The sequence below is a fragment of the Panulirus ornatus genome, chromosome 1 (genome assembly GCF_036320965.1).
Source record: "Panulirus ornatus isolate Po-2019 chromosome 1, ASM3632096v1, whole genome shotgun sequence".
In the NCBI taxonomy this organism is placed as follows: domain Eukaryota; kingdom Metazoa; phylum Arthropoda; class Malacostraca; order Decapoda; family Palinuridae; genus Panulirus; species Panulirus ornatus.
The window spans coordinates 45,577,450-45,599,417 of NC_092224.1; the positions used below are offsets into that span (position 1 = coordinate 45,577,450).

The 21,968-nt window shown below is 52.4% G+C and overlaps 1 protein-coding gene across 1 annotated transcript in view; it reads right to left on the reverse strand.

The window, feature by feature from the left end:
- The window catches only part of LOC139745669 (uncharacterized), a 95,289-nt gene extending 83,227 nt beyond the window's left edge, over positions 1 to 12,062 (reverse strand). Inside the window, exon 1 of the mRNA XM_071656456.1 lies at positions 11,925 to 12,062. Within this exon, the coding sequence (XP_071512557.1) occupies positions 11,925 to 12,062 (138 nt within the window). The remainder of the gene's footprint in view (positions 1 to 11,924) is intronic.
- Between the last annotated feature and the right edge of the window lie 9,906 nt (positions 12,063 to 21,968).

Below are 21,968 nucleotides of genomic sequence, written 5' to 3' on the forward strand. Positions count from 1 at the left end.
CACAACCCAGCCCCCACGCACCTCTAACACCAACCTGCACCCAGTTGCCTCTAAATCCAACCACACCCCACACACCAACACCAACCAGCCCCCAGAAACCTCTAATCCCCACCCACCACCCAGATACCTCTAGCACTACCCAGCCCCCACACACTTCTAAAATGACCCAACTATCTCATGTTTCTAACATCACCCAGACCCAACACACCTCCAACAACATCCAGCCTGAATACACCTCTAACACTAACCAGCCCCCACACACCTCCAACATTAACCAGCCCCCAGACATCTCTAACACCCAGCCCCACACACTTCTTACACCACCTAGCCTCCATACACCTTTAGCTCCCCATAGTCCCCAAACACATCTAACACCACCCAGACCACACACACCTCTAACGCCACTTGGCTCTCAAACGCCTTTAAAACTACCCAGCCCCCACACGATTCTAACGAAACTCAGCCCCCACGCACTTCTAACACACAAAGCCCCCAAACACCTCTAACACCACACAGCGCTCTCATACCTCTAATACCTCCCAACCCCCACACACCTCTAACACTATCCACCTACACACACTTCTGACACCACCCAACCCCCAAACACCTTTAGCACCACCCACGTCCCACACACTTCTAACACACCCAGCGCGCACACACTTCTAACACTAACCAGCCCCACACACTCCAACACTATCCAGCCACCAAACACCTCTCCCACCAATCAGCCCTCAAAAGCCTGTAACACTCAGCTCAGACACACTTCTAACACAACCCAGCCCTATACTCCTCTAACAACCCCCAGCCCACATACACCTCTAACACCACACAGCCCCCAAAATCTCTAACACCACACAGCACCACCAGGACCAAATGCACCCAGATCCCACACAACTCCAACACCAAATAGCCGCCGCATACCTCTACTACCACGCTGACCACATACACCTCTAACACCACCCAGATCCTCGCACCTCTAATGCGACACAACAACCATACACATCAAACACCACCCAGCCCCTATGCACCTCTAACACCACCCAACTTCTACAAACCTTTAACATCATCCAACTCCCAGAGACCTTTAACGCCACCCAGCCCACACACCTCAAGCACCACCCAGTCTCAAACATACCTCTAACACCACCAAGCCAACACATCCTCAAACACAACCTATCATCTACACATCTCTAACATCACCCGGCACCCACACTTCTCTAACACCACCCAGCCCCACACGCCTCAAACACCACCCAGCCACCACTCACCTCAAGCATCACCCAGTCCCCAACATACCTCTAACACCACCTCTCCAACACATCCTCTAACACACCATATCCACACATCTCTAACACCACCTGGCACCCATGCGCCTCTAATACCACCCAGACCCCACACGCCTCCAACACCAACCAGCCTCGAGATACCTCTAATCCCCACCCACCACCACATACCTCTAACGCTATGCAGCCTCCACACACCTCAAAAATTACCGAGCCACCACATACTTTTGAAATCACCCAGACCCCACATATTTCCAACAACACTCAGCCAGCATGCACTGCTAACACCAACCAGCCCCCACACGCCTCCGACATTACCTAGCTCCCCACAAACCTCTAACACCCAGCCCCCAAACACTTCTAACAACACCTAGCATCCATGCACCTTTATCACCCCTCAGTCCCCATACACCTCTGACCCCACCCAGACCATATACACCTTTATCATCACTCAACTCTCACACTCCTTTAAAACTACCCATCCCCCACACGCTTCTAACAAAATCCAGCCCCAACACACTTCTAACACCACAAAGCCCCCACACACCTTCAACACTATCCACCCACACACACTTCTAACAACACTCAACCCCCACACACCTTTAACATCATCCACAACCCACACACTTCTAATACCACCTATCGCGCACACACTTCAAACACCAACCAGCACCACACACCTCCAACACTGCCCAGCCACCACACACCTCTAACACCAATCAGCCTTCAAAAACTTCTAACACTCAGCCCCAATACACTTCTAACACTACCCAGCTCCATACAACTATAACAACGCCCACTTCATATACACTTCTAACACCACCTAGCCCCCATAAACCTCTTGCATCAACCAACCCCCACACATTTCTAAAACCACCCAGCCACCACTCATCTTTAGTACCATCCAGCCTACACACATCTCTAACACCACCCAGTATCCAGACGCCTCTAACACCACCCAGTCCCCTCATATATCTAACACCACCCAGCTATATCACACCTCTTGCACAACCCATAAACTACACACCTCTAACACTTCTTAGACTCTACACACCTCTAACACTACCCAGCACCCACTTACCTCTAACACCACTAGGACCAAACGCACCCCTATCAACACCCAGATCCCAAACAACTCCTAAACCAAACGACCGCTACACACCTCTACTATCACACGGACCACATACACATCTAACACCACCCAGCCCTTATACACCTCTAACACCACCCAGCCTCTACAAACCTAAACGCCATCCAGCTCCCAAAGACCTTTAACACCACCCAGCCCCACACACCTCAAACACCACCAAGCCAACACACACCTCAAACACCACCAAGCCACCACACACCTCAAACACCACCCAGTCTAACATCCTCTAACGCCACCCAGCCAACACATCCTCTAAAACCACCGATCATCCACACAGCTCTAACACCACTCAGCCTCCACATACCTCTAACACCATCCGTCACCCACACGCCTCTAACACCACCAAGTATCAACAGGCTTCTAACAGCACCAAGCCCTTACACAGCTCTAACACTACCCACCCCAACACACCTCTAACACTACCCAGCCCTCACATACCTCTAACACCAACCTACCCACATACACCACTAACATCACCCAGCACCTAAACTTCTCTAAAACGACCCAGCCCCCAAACATCTTTAAAAGCACCCTGCACCCAGACAACATTAACGCCACCCAGCCCCCACACCTCTAACACCACCCACGGCCCACACACCTCTAACACCATCCAGCCCTAAAAATCCTCTGACACTCAGCCCCGACACACTTCTAACACAAACCAGCCTCTAACATTTCCCAGCCCCATGCATTTCTAACACCGACCAGCCATGACACACATCTAACATTACGCAGCACCCGCACAACTCTAATGCCACCCAGCCCCAACACACCTCTAAACCTACCCAGGCCCTTCACGCTTTTAATACCTCCTAGCCTCCACACACTTCCAACACAAACCAGCCCCCACAGACTTCTAACAACACTCAGCACTCATGCAACTCTAACACCAACCAGCCTCCACACACCTCTAACACCCCCCATTACCCACACACCTCTAACACTACCCAGCCCCCACACATCTCTAACACCTCCCACCCTCCGTATACATGTAACACCACTCATCAACCACACACTTTTAACACCGCCCAGCCCCCACACACTTCCAACACCACCTCGCACCAATACACTTTTAACTCCCCGCAACCTCCACACACCTCTGACACCACCCGCCACCCACACACCTTTAATCTACCCAGCCCCCAGACATCTCTAACACCACCCAGCATACACACACCTCTATCACCATCCAACCTCCGTACACCTCTAACACCACCCGGCACCCACACACCTCAAACACTACCCAAACATCAAAATACCTCTAACACCACTCAGCCTGTAGACACCTCTAACACCATCCAGTACCCAAACACCTCTAACATCAACCAATCCCTCCTCACACATCTAACACCAATAAGTCACCAAACACCTATTAAACCACCCAGCCCCCACATATCTTGAACACCATCTAGCGCCAACAATCCTCTAACACCACCCAGCCACCACACACTTCTAACACCACCTATGCCCCACACACCTCTAGCACCAACCAGCATCCACACACCTCCAACGCCACCCAGCCCCTACAGACCTCTAACACCATCCAGTTACCACACACACCACTACCACCACCCACCACCTATAAACCTCTAACACCACCCAGACCCACACACCTCTAACACCACCCAGCACCCACACACCTCTAACAACACATGGACCCCATATACCTCTAACAACACCCATCCCCCAAACACTTCCAACACCACCCAGCCCCTACACACTTCTAATGCCACACGCCCTACATACAACTCTAACACTATAGAGAACCCACACACCTTTAACATCACCCAGCCCCCATAAACATCTAAAACTCCCCAGCCCCCACATGCCTCAAAAAACTACCTAACACATACACGCTTCTAACATCACCCGGCCCACTACACACCTCTAACACCACCCAACACCTACACACCTCTAACACTACCCAGTGCCCACACACCTCTAACACCAGCCAGCCCCACGCACGTTTAAAACCAACCCGAAACCACAAACGTCTAACATCACCCAGCCCCCATACACATCTAACGCCACCCAGCCCCCTTACGCCCCGAAAACTACCCAGTCCTCAAAGGCCTGTAACGGCACCTGGCCTACCACAAGCTTCTAACACCACCCAGCCTACAAACACCTCTAATACCACACATCTCCCATACACCTCTAACACCACTCAACACCCACACACTTCTAACACAAACTAGCCCCAGACACATTTGACATCACCCATTCCCTATAAACATCTAACATCACCCATTCCCTTTACACATCTAACACCACCACCCCACACACCTCTAACACCACCCGGACCTAATATGCCTCAAAAACATCCCGGGGACACACACGCCTTTAACATCACCCGGCCCACCACAAGCTTTTAAAACAACCCAGCCTCCACACACCTCTATCACCACCCAGCCCACACAAACATCTAACACTACCAAACCCCCACACACTTTTAACACCATCCAGCATCCACACAATTCTAACACCTCCTAGCACCCACACATCTCCAACGGTGTGCACTCCACACACCTCTAACACCACCCAGCGCCCAACATCCTTCTAACATCACCCATCCCCACACAACTCTAACATAACTCAGCCCCCACGCACTTTAACACCACCCAGTCCCCATACACCTCTACAACCATCGAGCCATCATACACCTATAACACCGCCCAACTTCCAAAAAACTCTAACACCACCTGGCTCTCACACGCCTCTAAAACTAACTGACGAGCACACTCCTCTAACACTACCCAGAACCCACACACCTCTGACACTACCCAGCTCCAAAACACTTCTGACACCACCCAGCTCCCTAACATCTCAAACACCACATAGGCATCACACGCTTCTAACACCATCCAGACCCCACACACTTCTAACACCATTTACCGTCCACAAACTTCTGACACCATTCGGCACCTACAGACCTCTAACACCAACCAGCCCACACACACCTATAACACCACTCAGCCCCAACACACCTCTAACACCACAGATACAGCATACACCTCTAACACCACCTAGCCCCACACAGCTCTAACATCACAACGCACCTACACACCTCTAACACCACCCAGCCCTTACATATCTCGTAATACCACTTAACCACCACATCCTCTGACACCACCAAACACAAACACCTCTAACACTACCCACACCCCACAAAGCTTTAACGCGACGAAACACCTACACACCTTTAACAACCTGAACCCCACACACCTCTAACAACACCCATCCCCTACACACCTCTAACAACACCCATCCCCTACACACCTCTAACAACACCCATCCCCTACACACCTCTAACATCACCCAACCTAACATACCTCTAACACCACCAAAGCCACATACACCTTTAACATCACACAGCCCCCTACGTCTCAAACATCACCCAGCCACTAAACATCTGTAACACCACACTGCACCTAAACACTTGTACACCACCTAGCCCCCATACACCTCTAACACTGCCCATCCACACACACCTCTGACACCATCCAGCCCCCACACCCCTCTGACACCACCCACACCCCACAGACCTCTAACACCACCCCTAAAGACTTCTAACAACTAACTCCGACAAACTTCTAACACATCAAGCCCCATACACCTCTAGCAACCCCCAGACCCTAAACACTCTAACATCATCCAGACCACACACACCTCAAACACCACCCGGTTATCGCAAACCTCGAAAACTACTCGGACCACACACGTCTCTAACACCACCCAGCCCCCAACGCACCTCTAACACTACCCAGCCCTTTCACACTTGTAGCACTGCCCAGCCCCCACACACCTCTCATACTACGCAGCCCCAGACACCTCTAACACCATCCAGCCCCCTCACACTTCTAACACCTCCCAGCCCCCCCACCTCACAACCCCGAGCCATCAACACCATAACCCGCCCAACTTCCAAAAAACTCAACACCACCTGGCTCTCACACGCCTCTAAAACTAACTGACACACACTCCTCTAACACACCCAGAACCCACACACCTCTACCACTACCCAGCCCAAAAAAAACTTCTACACCACCCACTCCCAACATCTCAAACACCACATAGGGATCCACCTTCTAACACCATCCAGACCCCACACACTTTTAAAACCTTTACCTCCACAAACTTCTGCACCATTCGGCACCTACAGACCTCTAACACCAACCAAACCCACACACACCTAAACACCACTCGCCCCCCACACCTCAACACCACAGATACAGCAACACCCTAACACCACCACCCCCCACAGCTCTAACATCACAACGCACCTACACACCTCAACACCCCCCAGCCCTTACATATCTCGTAATACCCCTTAACCACCACATCCTCTACACCACCCCAAAACACAAACACCTCTAACACTACCCAACCCCACAAAGCTTTAACGCGACGAAACACCTACACACCTTTAACAACCTGAAAAAAAAAAATTAAAAAAAAAAAAAACCCCCACACCTCAACCAAAACCCCCCCTAACACCCCACCCCCCCCTACACACCTCTAACAAAACCCCTCCCCTACACACCTCTAACATCACCCAACCTAACATACCTCTAACACCACCAAAGCCCATACACCTTTTAAAATCACACAGCCCCCTACGTCTCAACATCACCCAGCCCTAAACTCTGTAACACCACACTGCACCAAACACTTGTACACCCCTAGCCCCCATACACCTCTAACACTGCCCATTCCACACACACCTCTGACACCTCCAGCCCCCACACCCCTTGACACCACCCACACCCCACAAACCCCTAACACCACCCCAAAACTTCTAACAACAACTCCACAAACTTCTAAAACATCAAGCCCCATACACCTCTAGCAACCCCCCAACCCTAAACACCTAACATCATCACACTTCTAACACAAACCAGCCCCCACAAACTTCGGACTCCATCCATTACCCATACACCTCTAGACCATCCATCCTCCACACAACTCTACCTCCACTTGGCATCAACACACCTCTAAGACCGCCCAGCCTACACACACCTCTAACATCTCCAGCCTCCTGACACATGTAACACTACCCAGCACCCAGACACCTCTAACTTCATACAGACTGTCTACACACCTCTAACACCACCCGGCACCCACACACTTCCAACTTTATCCCGGCCCCCAAACACCTCTAACACTCCCCAGCACACATTTACGTCAACCACCACCCAGTCTCCGTATACCTTTAACACCACCCAGCCCCCACACACGTCTGATACTACCCAGCACTCACACCTGTAGCACCAACCAGCCCCCACACACGTCTGACAAAACCCAGCTACAACACACCACTCCCACCACCATCACCTACACGCCTCTAACACCGTCCAGGCCACACACACACACACACACACACACACACACACACACACCTCTAACACCACCTAGCCCCTACACACCTCTAACACACCCCAGCTACCACACACCGCTACCACCACTCATGTAACACCACTCAGTCCCCCAACACCTCTAACACCAGCCAGCTACCACACACCGCTACCAACACCCATCACTTACATGCCTCTAACACTACCCACGCCCCACACAGCTCTGACACCACCTAACCCCTGAACACCTTTAACACCACTCAGCTACTAAACATCACTACCACCAACCATCACTTACACACATCTAACACCACTCAGCACCCACACACCTTTAACACCACCTGGACTCCATACATCTCTAACAACACCCATCCCCCAAATACCTTCATCCCCACCCAGCGCCCAACACACCTCTAATAACACACGGTCCAAATGCACCTCTAACACTACCCGGTCCCACACGCCTCTAACACCACAGAGAATCCACACACCTCTAACATCAACCAGCCCCCATAAGCCTCTAAAAGTGCCCGTTCCCATACGTCTCAATAAAAGTACCCGGCACATACACGCATCTAACACCACCGGGCCCACCACATGCCTATAACACCATCCAGCCCCCACAAACCTGTAATATCACCCAGACCCCTTACGCCTCTAAATCTAACTGGCCCCCCACGCATCTAACGACCCGGCCCTACACAAATCTCAAACTCTACTCAGCCCCACACACTTCAGATTTTACCCAGCTCCCCTATCTCTAACACCGCCCAGCACCCACGCACCTTTAACACCACCCATGCCCCGTAAACCTTTAAAACCATCCAGCCCCCACACACTTCTAACACCACCCAGTCCCAACAACCTTCTAATACCACCTAGACCACGTGCGCCTCAATAAACTATCCGGCATCCACACGACTCTAACGACACACTGCCCACCACAGGCCCCTAACACCACCCAGCCCTCACACACTTCTCACACCACCCGGCGCACCACACCTTTAACACCGCCAATCATCTACACACCTCTAACACCACCCAGCCCCTACACATCTAACACCACCCAGGCCCCACACACCTCTAACATCACCCAGCCCCAATACTCCTCTAAACCTACCCGGAGCCCACACGCCTCTAACGATACACGGCTCCACCATAAGCTTTTGACACCAACCAGCGCCCACACACTTCCAACTCAAACTAGACCCACCCACCTCTAACTTTACACCAACTACACCTCACACACCTCTAACACTACACTGGACTCACAGGCTTCTGACACCACCCACCTACCACAAACCTCTAACACCATCAAGCCCCCAAACACCTTTAACACCACCCAGCATCCACACAACTCTCACACTACCCGCCTCACACACCTCTAACACCACCCAGTCCCCACACAGATCTAACACCACCCAGCCCCAACACACCTCTAACATAACCCAGCCCCACACACCTCTAAAACCACCCAGTTTCTATACAACTATAACATTACTCAGCCCCAAAAGACCTCTAGAGCCATCGAGCCACCATACGCCTCTAACGCCACCCAATCCTCACAAACCTTTGACACCACCCGGCTCTCGCACGCCTCTAAAACTAACCGGCGCCCACACGCCGCTAACACCACCCTGCCCCCACAAGCCGCTAACACCACCCAGCCCCCACACGCCGCTAACACCACCCAGCCCCCACACACCTCAAACACCATACAGGCTCCACACACTTCTAACACCAAAGATACTTCACACACTTCTAACACCATACAGCGTACACAAACATCTAACACCACCTTGCGCCTACAGACCTCTTACACACAATCAGCCCACACATACCACTGACACCACCAGTCGCCAACACACCTCTAGCACCACCCAGCCAACAGAAACCTCTAACACCCCAGAGCTCCCAGACAGCTCTAAAACCACCCAACACCCACACAACTTTAGCACTACCCAGGCCCCACATACCTCTAATACCACCTAGCCACCACATTCTGTAACATCACCCAACACACACACACTTCTAACACCACCACACCCCATATATATTCAACACCACCCACCACCTACACACCGATAACACCACCCGGACCCCATACATCTCTAACAGCATCCATCCCCAACACACCTCTAACACAACCCACCCTACATACACATCTTGAACCACTCAGCCCTACACATCTTTAACACCATCATGAACCCATACACCTCTAATATCACCCAGCCCCCACACATCTCTAAAATTACCTGGCCCCTACACGCCTTAAAAAACTACCGGCACCCACACGCCTGTAACGACACCCGGCCCACTACAAGTTCCTAACTCCACCCAGACACCACACACCTCTAACACCACCCAGCCCCCAAACGCCTTCAACACTACCCAGCCCCCACACATTTCTAACACCACCCATCCGCCATACCTCTCTATAACCACCGAGCCACCTTTGACACCACGCAATTGGCTATAACGAGATTCCCAATTGTTAGTGCGACGTGCAGGAAAGTCTACCTACAACCTACTTCTGTGCATTTTTTTTTTGCTTTTGTTCTAATTCAACAGGGGAATGTCAGTAGGTGACCTAACTACATGTTGATAGTGAAAGTTGTTAGTTGAGGGAAGGAATGTATGGACACAACAAGAGGAAGATAGTAGATCAGACTGCTGATAGCATAGATAGAAGTAAGTTGAGAGGCGGCAGTTAGACGATGGTTTGAAACATACCTCACCTTACTGACCGACACATAGAGTCCCTCCAGCACCGCTTACCTTCCAGTGCGGCCTGTCGCGCGGGAGCAGCAGGCAGCCCCGCCAAGGCGCCCACCACTCGCCACGACAACCCGTCCTCAGGAATTAGTACCTGCCCTTGAAGCCACGGGAGTACAGCCTAATCCCGACCGCCACAAGCGCACAAAGCGGGCGCCACCTCTGCCAGCCGGACGGCCGACACCAGATGAACAAGGCAAGCCCGATTGCTAACCTGTGCTCTTGGACCACATCCTGTGAAGGGAGTGGGTCCAGGTTAGAGCTTTTACTGAGCACACCTCTAGGTCCCGGTAAGTAAGCCCAAACCCTCTGAGAGCACTCGCATTTTCTTGGCACCATGCACCACGCCAATTTAGTGTGGCAGATGTAACATGCACGGTGCCTTTCTCAGTGAAATCCCGTACGTTCTGAAGGACTTCCGGGGTGCCGTAATGGCTGAATTTATGTTGGTGTACAGCTGAAATTGCGAAATGGACACCAGAGACCTGGGTGTCGATGATATAGGCCTCTGTACCTTTGGAAGTCACGATGTCCGGCTTCCTAAAAGGACTCCACGATCGGAATGCGGGGCCCGCAGGACACTTCTTACCCCCTCTGTCTCAGTCGTCCGGCCAAATAGGCACTAATGTTGTCGTGCCTCTTTACCCTCCCATCATGGGTACGTGGGCACATCTGAGCGATGAGCCCGAGCGTACCGGGCTTATGACAGGTGTCACTGAGGCCGTTGATCTCGGGCCGGATTCTGGAAGCCCTGGCAGGGGTCGGTAAAGCGCCAATCCTCAGTTGGACGGCCTTCACGTAATCAGACCCGGGCAGGAAGCGGTTCCCACTGTTTACCCATCCACTAACCTGAGGCACGGTAGTAGATAGAGCGAGACCCGCACCATCAACGATGCTGATCAGATTAGCCTTCCATACGCGATGGCGTTCGAGTTTATTGCTCGCCTGCCGACCAGCAATGCATGCCGGTCCAGTCCAGCGCTGCAGCTTGCTCAACACTGCAGGCTCCCGGATAGCCGCCTGAATCACCGGGTCGGTCGAGGTGAGTAACTTCTCGAACCTGGCTTGTTTATTTAGTCGGACGGTTGAGACAAGTCCAGTATACCAAGCCCACCATCTCCTACCGCCGAGTGGAAGTAAGCACAGGGCACATCATGGGCTAGACGGAGCCAGCGGCGAGCCGCGACTCGCACCTGTCTGTCCATGCGTGCTAGCTGAGTCTTACAGACTTCACCCAGCACCAAGCGATGCATTAGCTTTGGCACTAGATGTTCCACGATCAACTAATCCGCTGTTGAGGTTTTAGAGGGGCTCTGGTGATGTTATGGAGCCTCTCTTCTAGCAGGGCACCGTAGGATTTACGCCTTCTTCCCGCTCCGACGAGAATATGAGGTACTTATAGTCGTCCTCAGCGTTCATGGAGCCGATAGCGCTACCCAAGACTTGGAACGTCCTACTTTTGTTGACGTGCCAAGTCTTGCGCTTGCCGTCGACCTCCATGCTGAAGGAACGACATTTTCCCGGATTTACTTGAAGTCCAAGACCAGTTCCTGAACCCTGGTCTTATACGACGCTATCCGTCGAAGGCCTTTGATCGCTTCGACCGTCCTAGAGGGAACAATCGCCTGCAACCGCTGGTTCAGGCCTAACCCGCAACAATAAGGGGCCACTGCCCTCTTCACTTCACCCTACGAGGGAAATCTGCTTCCTCAACTCCTCAAGCCTTAAACAGAACGTGTATGTCGCCAACTCCAGGTGAAAAAGTTGCGTGTGCCTGCCCTTTTTGGACCCTACGGCCCCAAAAGCTGGCGATGGTTTTCCCACAATGTGGGCAAGTGCGAGAACGGACCCGGCTGCTCCCCCATGGCTATTATTGAACCCGACATACCAACAGTGGCTGGGACGCTATCCTGAGGATTGGTTCTGCGTAAGGGTGCACGAAACGAAAACCCTTTACAAGGGGAGAAAGCCTGGTATGGTCGCACACTACGGCCGCCCGAAGGAAGCTAGGGCTTTAGTCAGGAATGGAGGTTCCCGCTTGCTTCATCCTAGGATTGCCCTTAAATAGTTGTCCACTAAACCAGCAAACGGAGCTGAACGACTTTCCACTCTCAGCTGTTGGTTGATAATGCTGGATAATCAATCAAAGAAGCTAGGGCTTCAAGTTCGCAATCACTCGATTACTCTGCTTAAGGGGGAAATCCGTTTTGCAACCTAAAAACTTATAACACCACCCTCTCTGACACGCCTCAAAATACCCCGGCCCCCCCAGGCTTCTAACACCACCCAGCCCCCACAACCTAACACCACAAGCCCCCAAAACCCCTTTAACACCCCCCAGCATCCACAAACTCTCCACTCCCCCGCCTACACACCTTCACCACCCAGTCCCCACACGACAAAACCCCAAACCCAGCCCCAAACCATTAACTAACCCAGCCCCACACCCCTCTAAAACCCAAAATTTTAAACCCCACATACAACTCACCCCAAAAACCTCTAACCATCAACCCCAAAACCCTCTAACCCCCCAAAATCCCAAAACCTTTTTGAAAACCACCCGGTTTCCCCGCCCCCGCCCTAAAAACCCCCTAACCCCGCCCCCACCCCCGTAACCCCACCCGCCCCAAACCCGCTAACACCCCCACCCCCCACACCCCGCTAACACCACCCACCCCCCACCACCTCAAACACCATACAGGCTCCACAACTTCAAACCAAAATATTTCACACACTTCTAAACCATACACGTACAAAAACATCTAACCCCACCTTGCCCCTACAGACCTTTACACACAATCACCCCACACTCCCACGACACCCCCACCCCAACACCCCTCTCAACCCAGAAAAGAAACCCTAAACCCCAAACCCCCCGACAGCTCTAAAACCACCCAACCCCCACAAACTTTAGCACTACCCAGGCCCCACATCCCTCAAACCCCTAGCCCCACTTTTCTGTAAATCCCCCAACCACACCCACTTTAACCCCACCACACCCCAATTATTAACCCCCCCCCCACCTACACCCGATAACCCCACCCGGACCCCAACATCTCTAACGCAAATCCCCAAACCCCTCAAACAAACCCAATAACATTTGAACCCTCAGCCCTACACTCTTTAACCCATCATGAACCCATACACCTCTAATATCACCCAGCCCCCACACATCTCTAAAATTACCTGGCCCCTACACGCCTTAAAAAACTACCGGCACCCACACGCCTGTAACGACACCCGGCCCACTACAAGTTCCTAACTCCACCCAGACACCACACACCTCTAACACCACCCAGCCCCCAAACGCCTTCAACACTACCCAGCCCCCACACATTTCTAACACCACCCATCCGCCATACCTCTCTATAACCACCGAGCCACCTTTGACACCACGCAATTGGCTATAACGAGATTCCCAATTGTTAGTGCGACGTGCAGGAAAGTCTACCTACAACCTACTTCTGTGCATTTTTTTTTTTGCTTTTGTTCTAATTCAACAGGGGAATGTCAGTAGGTGACCTAACTACATGTTGATAGTGAAAGTTGTTAGTTGAGGGAAGGAATGTACGGACACAACAAGAGGAAGATAGTAGATCAGACTGCTGATAGCATAGATAGAAGTAAGTTGAGAGGCGGCAGTTAGACGATGGTTTGAAACATACCTCACCTTACTGACCGACACACAGAGTCCCTCCAGCACCGCTTACCTTCCAGTGCGGCCTGTCGCGCGGGAGCAGCAGGCAGCCCCGCCAAGGCGCCCACCACTCGCCACGACAACCCGTCCTCAGGAATTAGTACCTGCCCTTGAAGCCACGGGAGTACAGCCTAATCCCGACCGCCACAAGCGCACAAAGCGGGCGCCACCTCTGCCAGCCGGACGGCCGACACCAGATGAACAAGGCAAGCCCGATTGCTAACCTGTGCTCTTGGACCACATCCTGTGAAGGGAGTGGGTCCAGGTTAGAGCTTTTACTGAGCACACCTCTAGGTCCCGGTAAGTAAGCCCAAACCCTCTGAGAGCACTCGCATTTTCTTGGCACCATGCACCACGCCAATTTAGTGTGGCAGATGTAACATGCACGGTGCCTTTCTCAGTGAAATCCCGTACGTTCTGAAGGACTTCCGGGGTGCCGTAATGGCTGAATTTATGTTGGTGTACAGCTGAAATTGCGAAATGGACACCAGAGACCTGGGTGTCGATGATATAGGCCTCTGTACCTTTGGAAGTCACGATGTCCGGCTTCCTAAAAGGACTCCACGATCGGAATGCGGGGCCCGCAGGACACTTCTTACCCCCTCTGTCTCAGTCGTCCGGCCAAATAGGCACTAATGTTGTCGTGCCTCTTTACCCTCCCATCATGGGTACGTGGGCACATCTGAGCGATGAGCCCGAGCGTACCGGGCTTATGACAGGTGTCACTGAGGCCGTTGATCTCGGGCCGGATTCTGGAAGCCCTGGCAGGGGTCGGTAAAGCGCCAATCCTCAGTTGGACGGCCTTCACGTAATCAGACCCGGGCAGGAAGCGGTTCCCACTGTTTACCCATCCACTAACCTGAGGCACGGTAGTAGATGGAGCGAGACCCGCACCATCAACGATGCTGATCAGATTAGCCTTCCATACGCGATGGCGTTCGAGTTTATTGCTCGCCTGCCGACCAGCAATGCATGCCGGTCCAGTCCAGCGCTGCAGCTTGCTCAACACTGCAGGCTCCCGGATAGCCGCCTGAATCACCGGGGTCGGTCGAGGTGAGTAACTTCTCGAACCTGGCTTGTTTATTTAGTCGGACGGTTGAGACAAGTCCAGTATACCAAGCCCACCATCTCCTACCGCCGAGTGGAAGTAAGCACAGGGCACATCATGGGCTAGACGGAGCCAGCGGCGAACCGCGACTCGCACCTGTCTGTCCATGCGTGCTAGCTGAGTCTTACAGACTTCACCCAGCACCAAGCAATGCATTAGCTTTGGCACTAGATGTTCCACGATCAACTAATCCGCTGTTGAGGTTTTAGAGGGGCTCTGGTGATGTTATGGAGCCTCTCTTCTAGCAGGGCACCGTAGGATTTACGCCTTCTTCCCGCTCCGACGAGAATATGAGGTACTTATAGTCGTCCTCAGCGTTCATGGAGCCGATAGCGCTACCCAAGACTTGGAACGTCCTACTTTTGTTGACGTGCCAAGTCTTGCGCTTGCCGTCGACCTCCATGCTGAAGGAACGACATTTTCCCGGATTTACTTGAAGTCCACCCCCCCCCCCCCCCCCCCCCCCCCCCCCCCCCCCCCCCCCCCCCAGCAAGCGTCTCTGCCATAATGTTAATTGCCTGTTGCAGGCCAGCCGGCGTCTTCGCAACCAGCACCAAGTCGTTGGCAAATGCCAGTGCTGACATCTTAGGTCTCCTAACCCAATTCCTACACCGGAGTCCTTAACCCTTGCAATTCCCTCGTCAATCACAAGGTTGAAAAGGATTGGTGATAACGGATCTCCCTGTTTGGCCCCACAAGTCAGATCAATTTTCTCCGACATCTCGCTGCTGCCTTCAATGTGGGTGAAGGCTCGGTCTTACGTCGGCATGATATATTCCCTGACGAGGGCAGGAATACCCTTCCGCGACATGGCCCGCTCGATAGTGCTATGATTAACACTATCGAATGCTTTGGCCATGTCGAGGAATGCCAGGTGCACACAGTGGGCTTGTGCCCGCGCACGACCGATAATCGCGTCCGAGATCGTGAGGTTCTCAAGGCATCCGTCCACAGGAACGAATGCCTTTTGAGCTCCATCGATCTGGACGAGGCTCGAGATGCGGCTGCTCAGGATTTTATGGAGTAGTCGGACTAAGGCACAAGACATCATGATAGGCCTGTAGTCTTTGGGTTCCATTGGGTTAGGTACCTTAGGAATCAGCACCGTTCGATTTGCCTCGAATGGTTCTGGCAACGTTGACGTGGCAAGCCACAAGTTAAACATTTCGGAAAGAGTCCTCGGAGGAATGGACTTCAGCAAGCGAGTCGACATTTCGTCAGGACCAGGGGCAGATGTCTTAGTGGCTTTGAGGTGGTGTGCTACCTCACCTACGGTGACAACCTCTGCTAGTTGTCCATTTTCTGAGTCATAATCGGTAATGGCACGTTCGTCCGGCTCAGATGGGCGAAAGAAGAGACTCCCCCCAAAAGGGGTTGAGGCTTTCTGGTCCGACCGAAGTTGGCGGTACCTCCTAGTCGCCTTTTAGGACCAGTCCAGCGGCCAGAGACTTATTCTGACGATAATGCCTCTGTACTTTATGGTATTGCTCCCGTCTAAGCCGGTTTCCACGCAAGGGAGCCTCCTCCTTACGGCGTTCGTTGCCAGAGTTCGTTGACTGTCTTGGTTCATCTCTCCCACGATTCCAGCCGTCTTGGGAAAAGCCACAGGAGCTAGTCAGATGCCTGGCATGCTCTGTGGCTACCCTGATCGCGGCAAGGCTGTCATCCTGACGCAAGTGGTACATGGCAACATTTAGGATGTCCTCGCCCAACGATGGAATTGTGGGGCCAGGTCCTAGTGTGTCAAGATAAGTGGCAGTCTCCGCAACAAAGGAAGCAATAGATTGTGATTGGGGAACCCGCGGAGCGACTGGGGCAGATAAAACCGGGGGATCGGCCCCCATGCCAGAAGCGGTAGGCTCCCCTCCTTCGAGGACAGCCCCCCTTCAGCTCCTGTGAGGCTTTCACCACTGGAGCTGGCATGCGCGCGCCTACTTGCGCGTGGTGCTTCCTCCGGGACGCCACTCCGCGTGTTGCTTCCTGGAGTTGCCGGGACACGCCTCCCATCTGACACACCTCGCCTTCACCGGTTTCCTGGTGGAGGTTTATGTCCAAGACCAGTTCCTGAACCCTGGTCTTATACGACGCTATCCGTCGAAGGCCTTTGATCGCTTCGACCGTCCTAGAGGGAACAATCGCCTGCAACCGCTGGTTCAGGCCTAAGCCAGCAACAAGTAAGGGACCAGCTGCCATCTTCACTTCAGCCCTAGCGAGGAACTCTGCTTCCTCATCAGTCCATCAAGCCTTAAGCAGAACGTGTAGTGTCGCCAACTCCAGGTGAAATAAGTTGGCGTGTGCCTGCCTTTCATGGACCCTACGGCCCCAAAAGCTGGCGATGGTTTTCCCACAATGTGGGCAAGTGCGAGAACGGACCTCGGCTGCTCCCCCATGGCTATTATTGGAACCCGACATACCAACAGTGGCTGGTACGCTAGTCCGTGAGGATTGGTTCTGCGTAGAGGGTGTCACGAAACGAAAACCCTTGACAAGGGTAGACGCTCCGGTATGGGTCGCACACTACGGCCGCCCGAAGGAAGCTGAGGACTGCAGTCAGGAGATGGAGGTTCCCGCTGTGCTTCAGTCCTAGGATTGCCCTTAAGTAGTTGTCCTACTAAACCAGCAAACGGAGCTGAACGACTTCCGACTCTCAGCTGTTGGTTGATATATGCTGGATAATCAATCATAGAAGCTAGGGCTTCAAGTTCGCAATCACTCGAGTTACTCTGCTTAAGGGCGATAATCCGTTTTGCAACTCTAAGAAACTTATAACACCACCCGTCTCTGACACGCCTCTAAAACTACCCGGCCCCCACAGGCTTCTAACACCACCCAGCCTCCACTAATCTCTAACACCACATAGCCCCCACAGACCTCTTAAACCACCCAGACCCCACACCTCTAACAGAACCCGGCCCTAACACACCTCAAACACAACCCAACAAGCACACACCTCTAACATCCTGCCACCACATCCTCTAACACCACCTATCAACCACACATTTTTAGCACCACCCAGACCCCACACACCTTTAACACCACCAAGCACCTACACACCTCTAACACAAACCGGACCCTACACACCTCTAACAACATCCATCCCCTACATTCCTCTGACACCATCCAGACTCAACACACTCCTAGCACCCTCTAACCACACCTACTTCTAAAACCACAAATCCCCCACACGTCTCTAACAACACCCAGCCCCCAAACACCTCTAACACCACCCATCACCGGAAAACCTCTGACACCACCCAGCCCCCACTCACCTGTTACACAAACCACATCGCACATATTTCTAGCACCAAACAGCCCCAAATACCTCTGACATCCAGCCACGACACACTTCTAATACATCCAACCACATACACTGCTAACAACCCCCAGCCCCAAACACCCTAAAACCATTCAGCCCAAACACATCTCTAACACCACCGGCTCTTACAGGCCTCTACAACTACCCGACCCCAACACGCCTATAACATCACACAGCCCCCAAACTCCTCTAATACTACTCAGCCCCCACACACTTCTAACACCACCCAGCCACCACACACCTCTACCATTACGCAGTGCCCGCACATCTCAAACAACACAAAGCCTCCTTACACTTCTAACACTACCCAGTCTCCACACATCCTCTAACACTATCCAGTTCTCACAAATCTCTAAAACTATCGACCTCAACACGCCTCTAACATCACCCAGTCCCCAAACACCTCTAACACCATCCAGCCCCAATGCATCTCTAACACCACCTATTCTCCACGAACCTCTAACACCACCCAGCCTCCACGAACCTCTAACACCACACAGCCCCCATAGACCTCTTACACTAACCAGACCCCACACCTCTAACGGCACCCAGCCCCAAAATACCTCTAACGCCACCCAGCAAGCACACACCTCTAACAACACCCTGCCAACACATCCTCTAACACCATCCATCAACCACACATCTCTAACACCACCAAGGTCCTACACACCTCTAACACAACCCGGACCCTACACACCTCTAACAACATCCATCTCCTACACTCCTCTAACACCATCCAAGCTCAACACACTTCTAACACTGCCCTAGCCAAACACACCTCCAAAACCACACAGCTCCCATACATCTCTAACAACAGTCAGCCCCCAAACACCTCTAACACCACCCATCACCGTAAAACCTCTAACACCAATCACCTGTTACACAACCCACATCTCACATACCTCTAACACTACACAGCCCCAAAAAACTCTAAGACTCAGCCAGGACATACTTCTAACATATCCAGCCTCATACACCTCTAACAACCCTCAGCCTCCATAAACTCTAACACCGCTCAGCCCCAACACACCTCTAACACCGCCCGGCTTTCACAAGCATCGACAACTACCCGATCCCAAAACGCCTCTAACATCACCCAGCCCCCTCCCCCCCTCCCCCCCCTCCACACCTCAAACACTACCCAGCCCCCACACACTTCTAACACCACCCGGACACCACAAACCTCCAACATTACGCAGCTTCTGCACACCTCAAACACCACAAAGCCCCCTCACACTTCTAACACCACCCAGCTCCCACACACCTCTAACACCATCCGGTTCTCATAAACCTCTAAAACCATTGGCCCCCAACACGCCTCTAACATTATCCAGCCCCCACATACCTCCAACACTACCCAGTCCCCAACATTTCTAACACCGCCCAGCCCCCACACACTTCTAACACCACCAAGCCCCAACGCATCTCTAACACCTACCAATCACAACACACCTCTAACACAAACCAGCCCCAACAAGCTATTAACGCCACCCAGCACCCATACTCCTCAAACACCACCCAGCCTCCACAAACCTCTAAAACAACCCAGCCCCTACACACTTCTAACATCATACAGTACCTATGCACCTTTAACTCCACGCATCTTCCACACATATCTAACACCATCCGGCACCTACACATCTCTAACTTTATCCATCCCCCAAACATCTCTAACATCACCCGGCACCCCACACACCTCTAACGCCACCCAACCACTAAGACACCTGAAACACCACCCATCCCAACACACTTCTAACACTACCCAGCCCCGACAAACCTCTAACATGAAACAACCCCCACACACACACCGAACAACAATAAGCCACCACACACATATAACAACATCCAATCCCCACTCAACTCTAACACCACCAAGCAACCATACACCTCTATCATCACCCAACCCCAACACATTTCTAACACCAACCAGCTACCACACACCGCTACCACCACTTATCACCTACACTACTCTAACACCACCCAGACCCCACACACTAACACACCCAGCACCCACACATCTCTAACAGCACCTTTAAAAGCACCTATTCCCAACATCAACACCACCTCCCTCCCACACACCTCTAACACCAAACAATCCTTGCACACATCTTACCAATTAGCCACCACACACATATAACACCACCCAGCCGCCACTCACTTCTAACATCACCAAGCAACCACAGACCTCTATCACCAACCAGCCCCTACACATCCCTAACACCAACCAGCTACCTTACACCGCTACCACCACCTATCACCTACACTACTCTAACACCATCCAGACTCCACACACTAACACCATCAGCACCCACACACCTCTAACAACACCTTTAAAAGCACCTATTCCCAACATCTCCAACACCACTTAGCTCCCACACACCTCTAACATCAACCAATGCCCACACTACTCTAACACCACCCAGACCCCACACACTAACACCACCCAGCACCCAAACACCTCCAACAACACCTTTAAAAGCACCCATTCCCAACATCTCCAACACCACCTACCTACCACACACCTCTAACATCAAACAATCCCTACACACATCTCACCAATAAGACACACACATATAACGCCACCCAGCCCCCAGTTACTTCTAACACCTCCAAGCAACCACACACCTCTATCATCAACCAGCCCCCACACATCTCCAACACCAACCAGCTACCACACACCGCTACCACCACCTAAGCTACACTATACTAACACCACCCAGACCCCACACACTAACACACCCAGCACCCACACACCTCTAACAACACCTTTAAAAGCACCCATTCCCAACATCAACACCACCTACCTCCCACACACCTCTAACATCAAACAATCCCTACTCACATCTCACCAATAAGCTACCACACACATATAACACCACCCAGCCGCCACTCACTTCTAACATCACCAAGCAACCACACATCTCAGTCACCAACCAGCCCCTACACATCCCTGACACCAACCAGCTACCACACACCGTTACCACCACCTATCACCTACACTACTCTAACACCACCCAGACCCCACACACTGACACCACTAGCACCCACGCACCTCTAACAACACCTTTAAAGGCACCCATTCCCAACATCTCAAACACCACCTAGCTCCCACACACAGCTAACATCAAATTATGCCCACACTACTCTAACACCACCCAGACCCGACACACTAACACCACCCAGCACCCAAACACCTCTAACAACACCTTTAAAAGCACCCATTCCCAACATCTCCAACACCATCTACCTCCCACACACCTCTAACACCAAACAATCCCTACACAC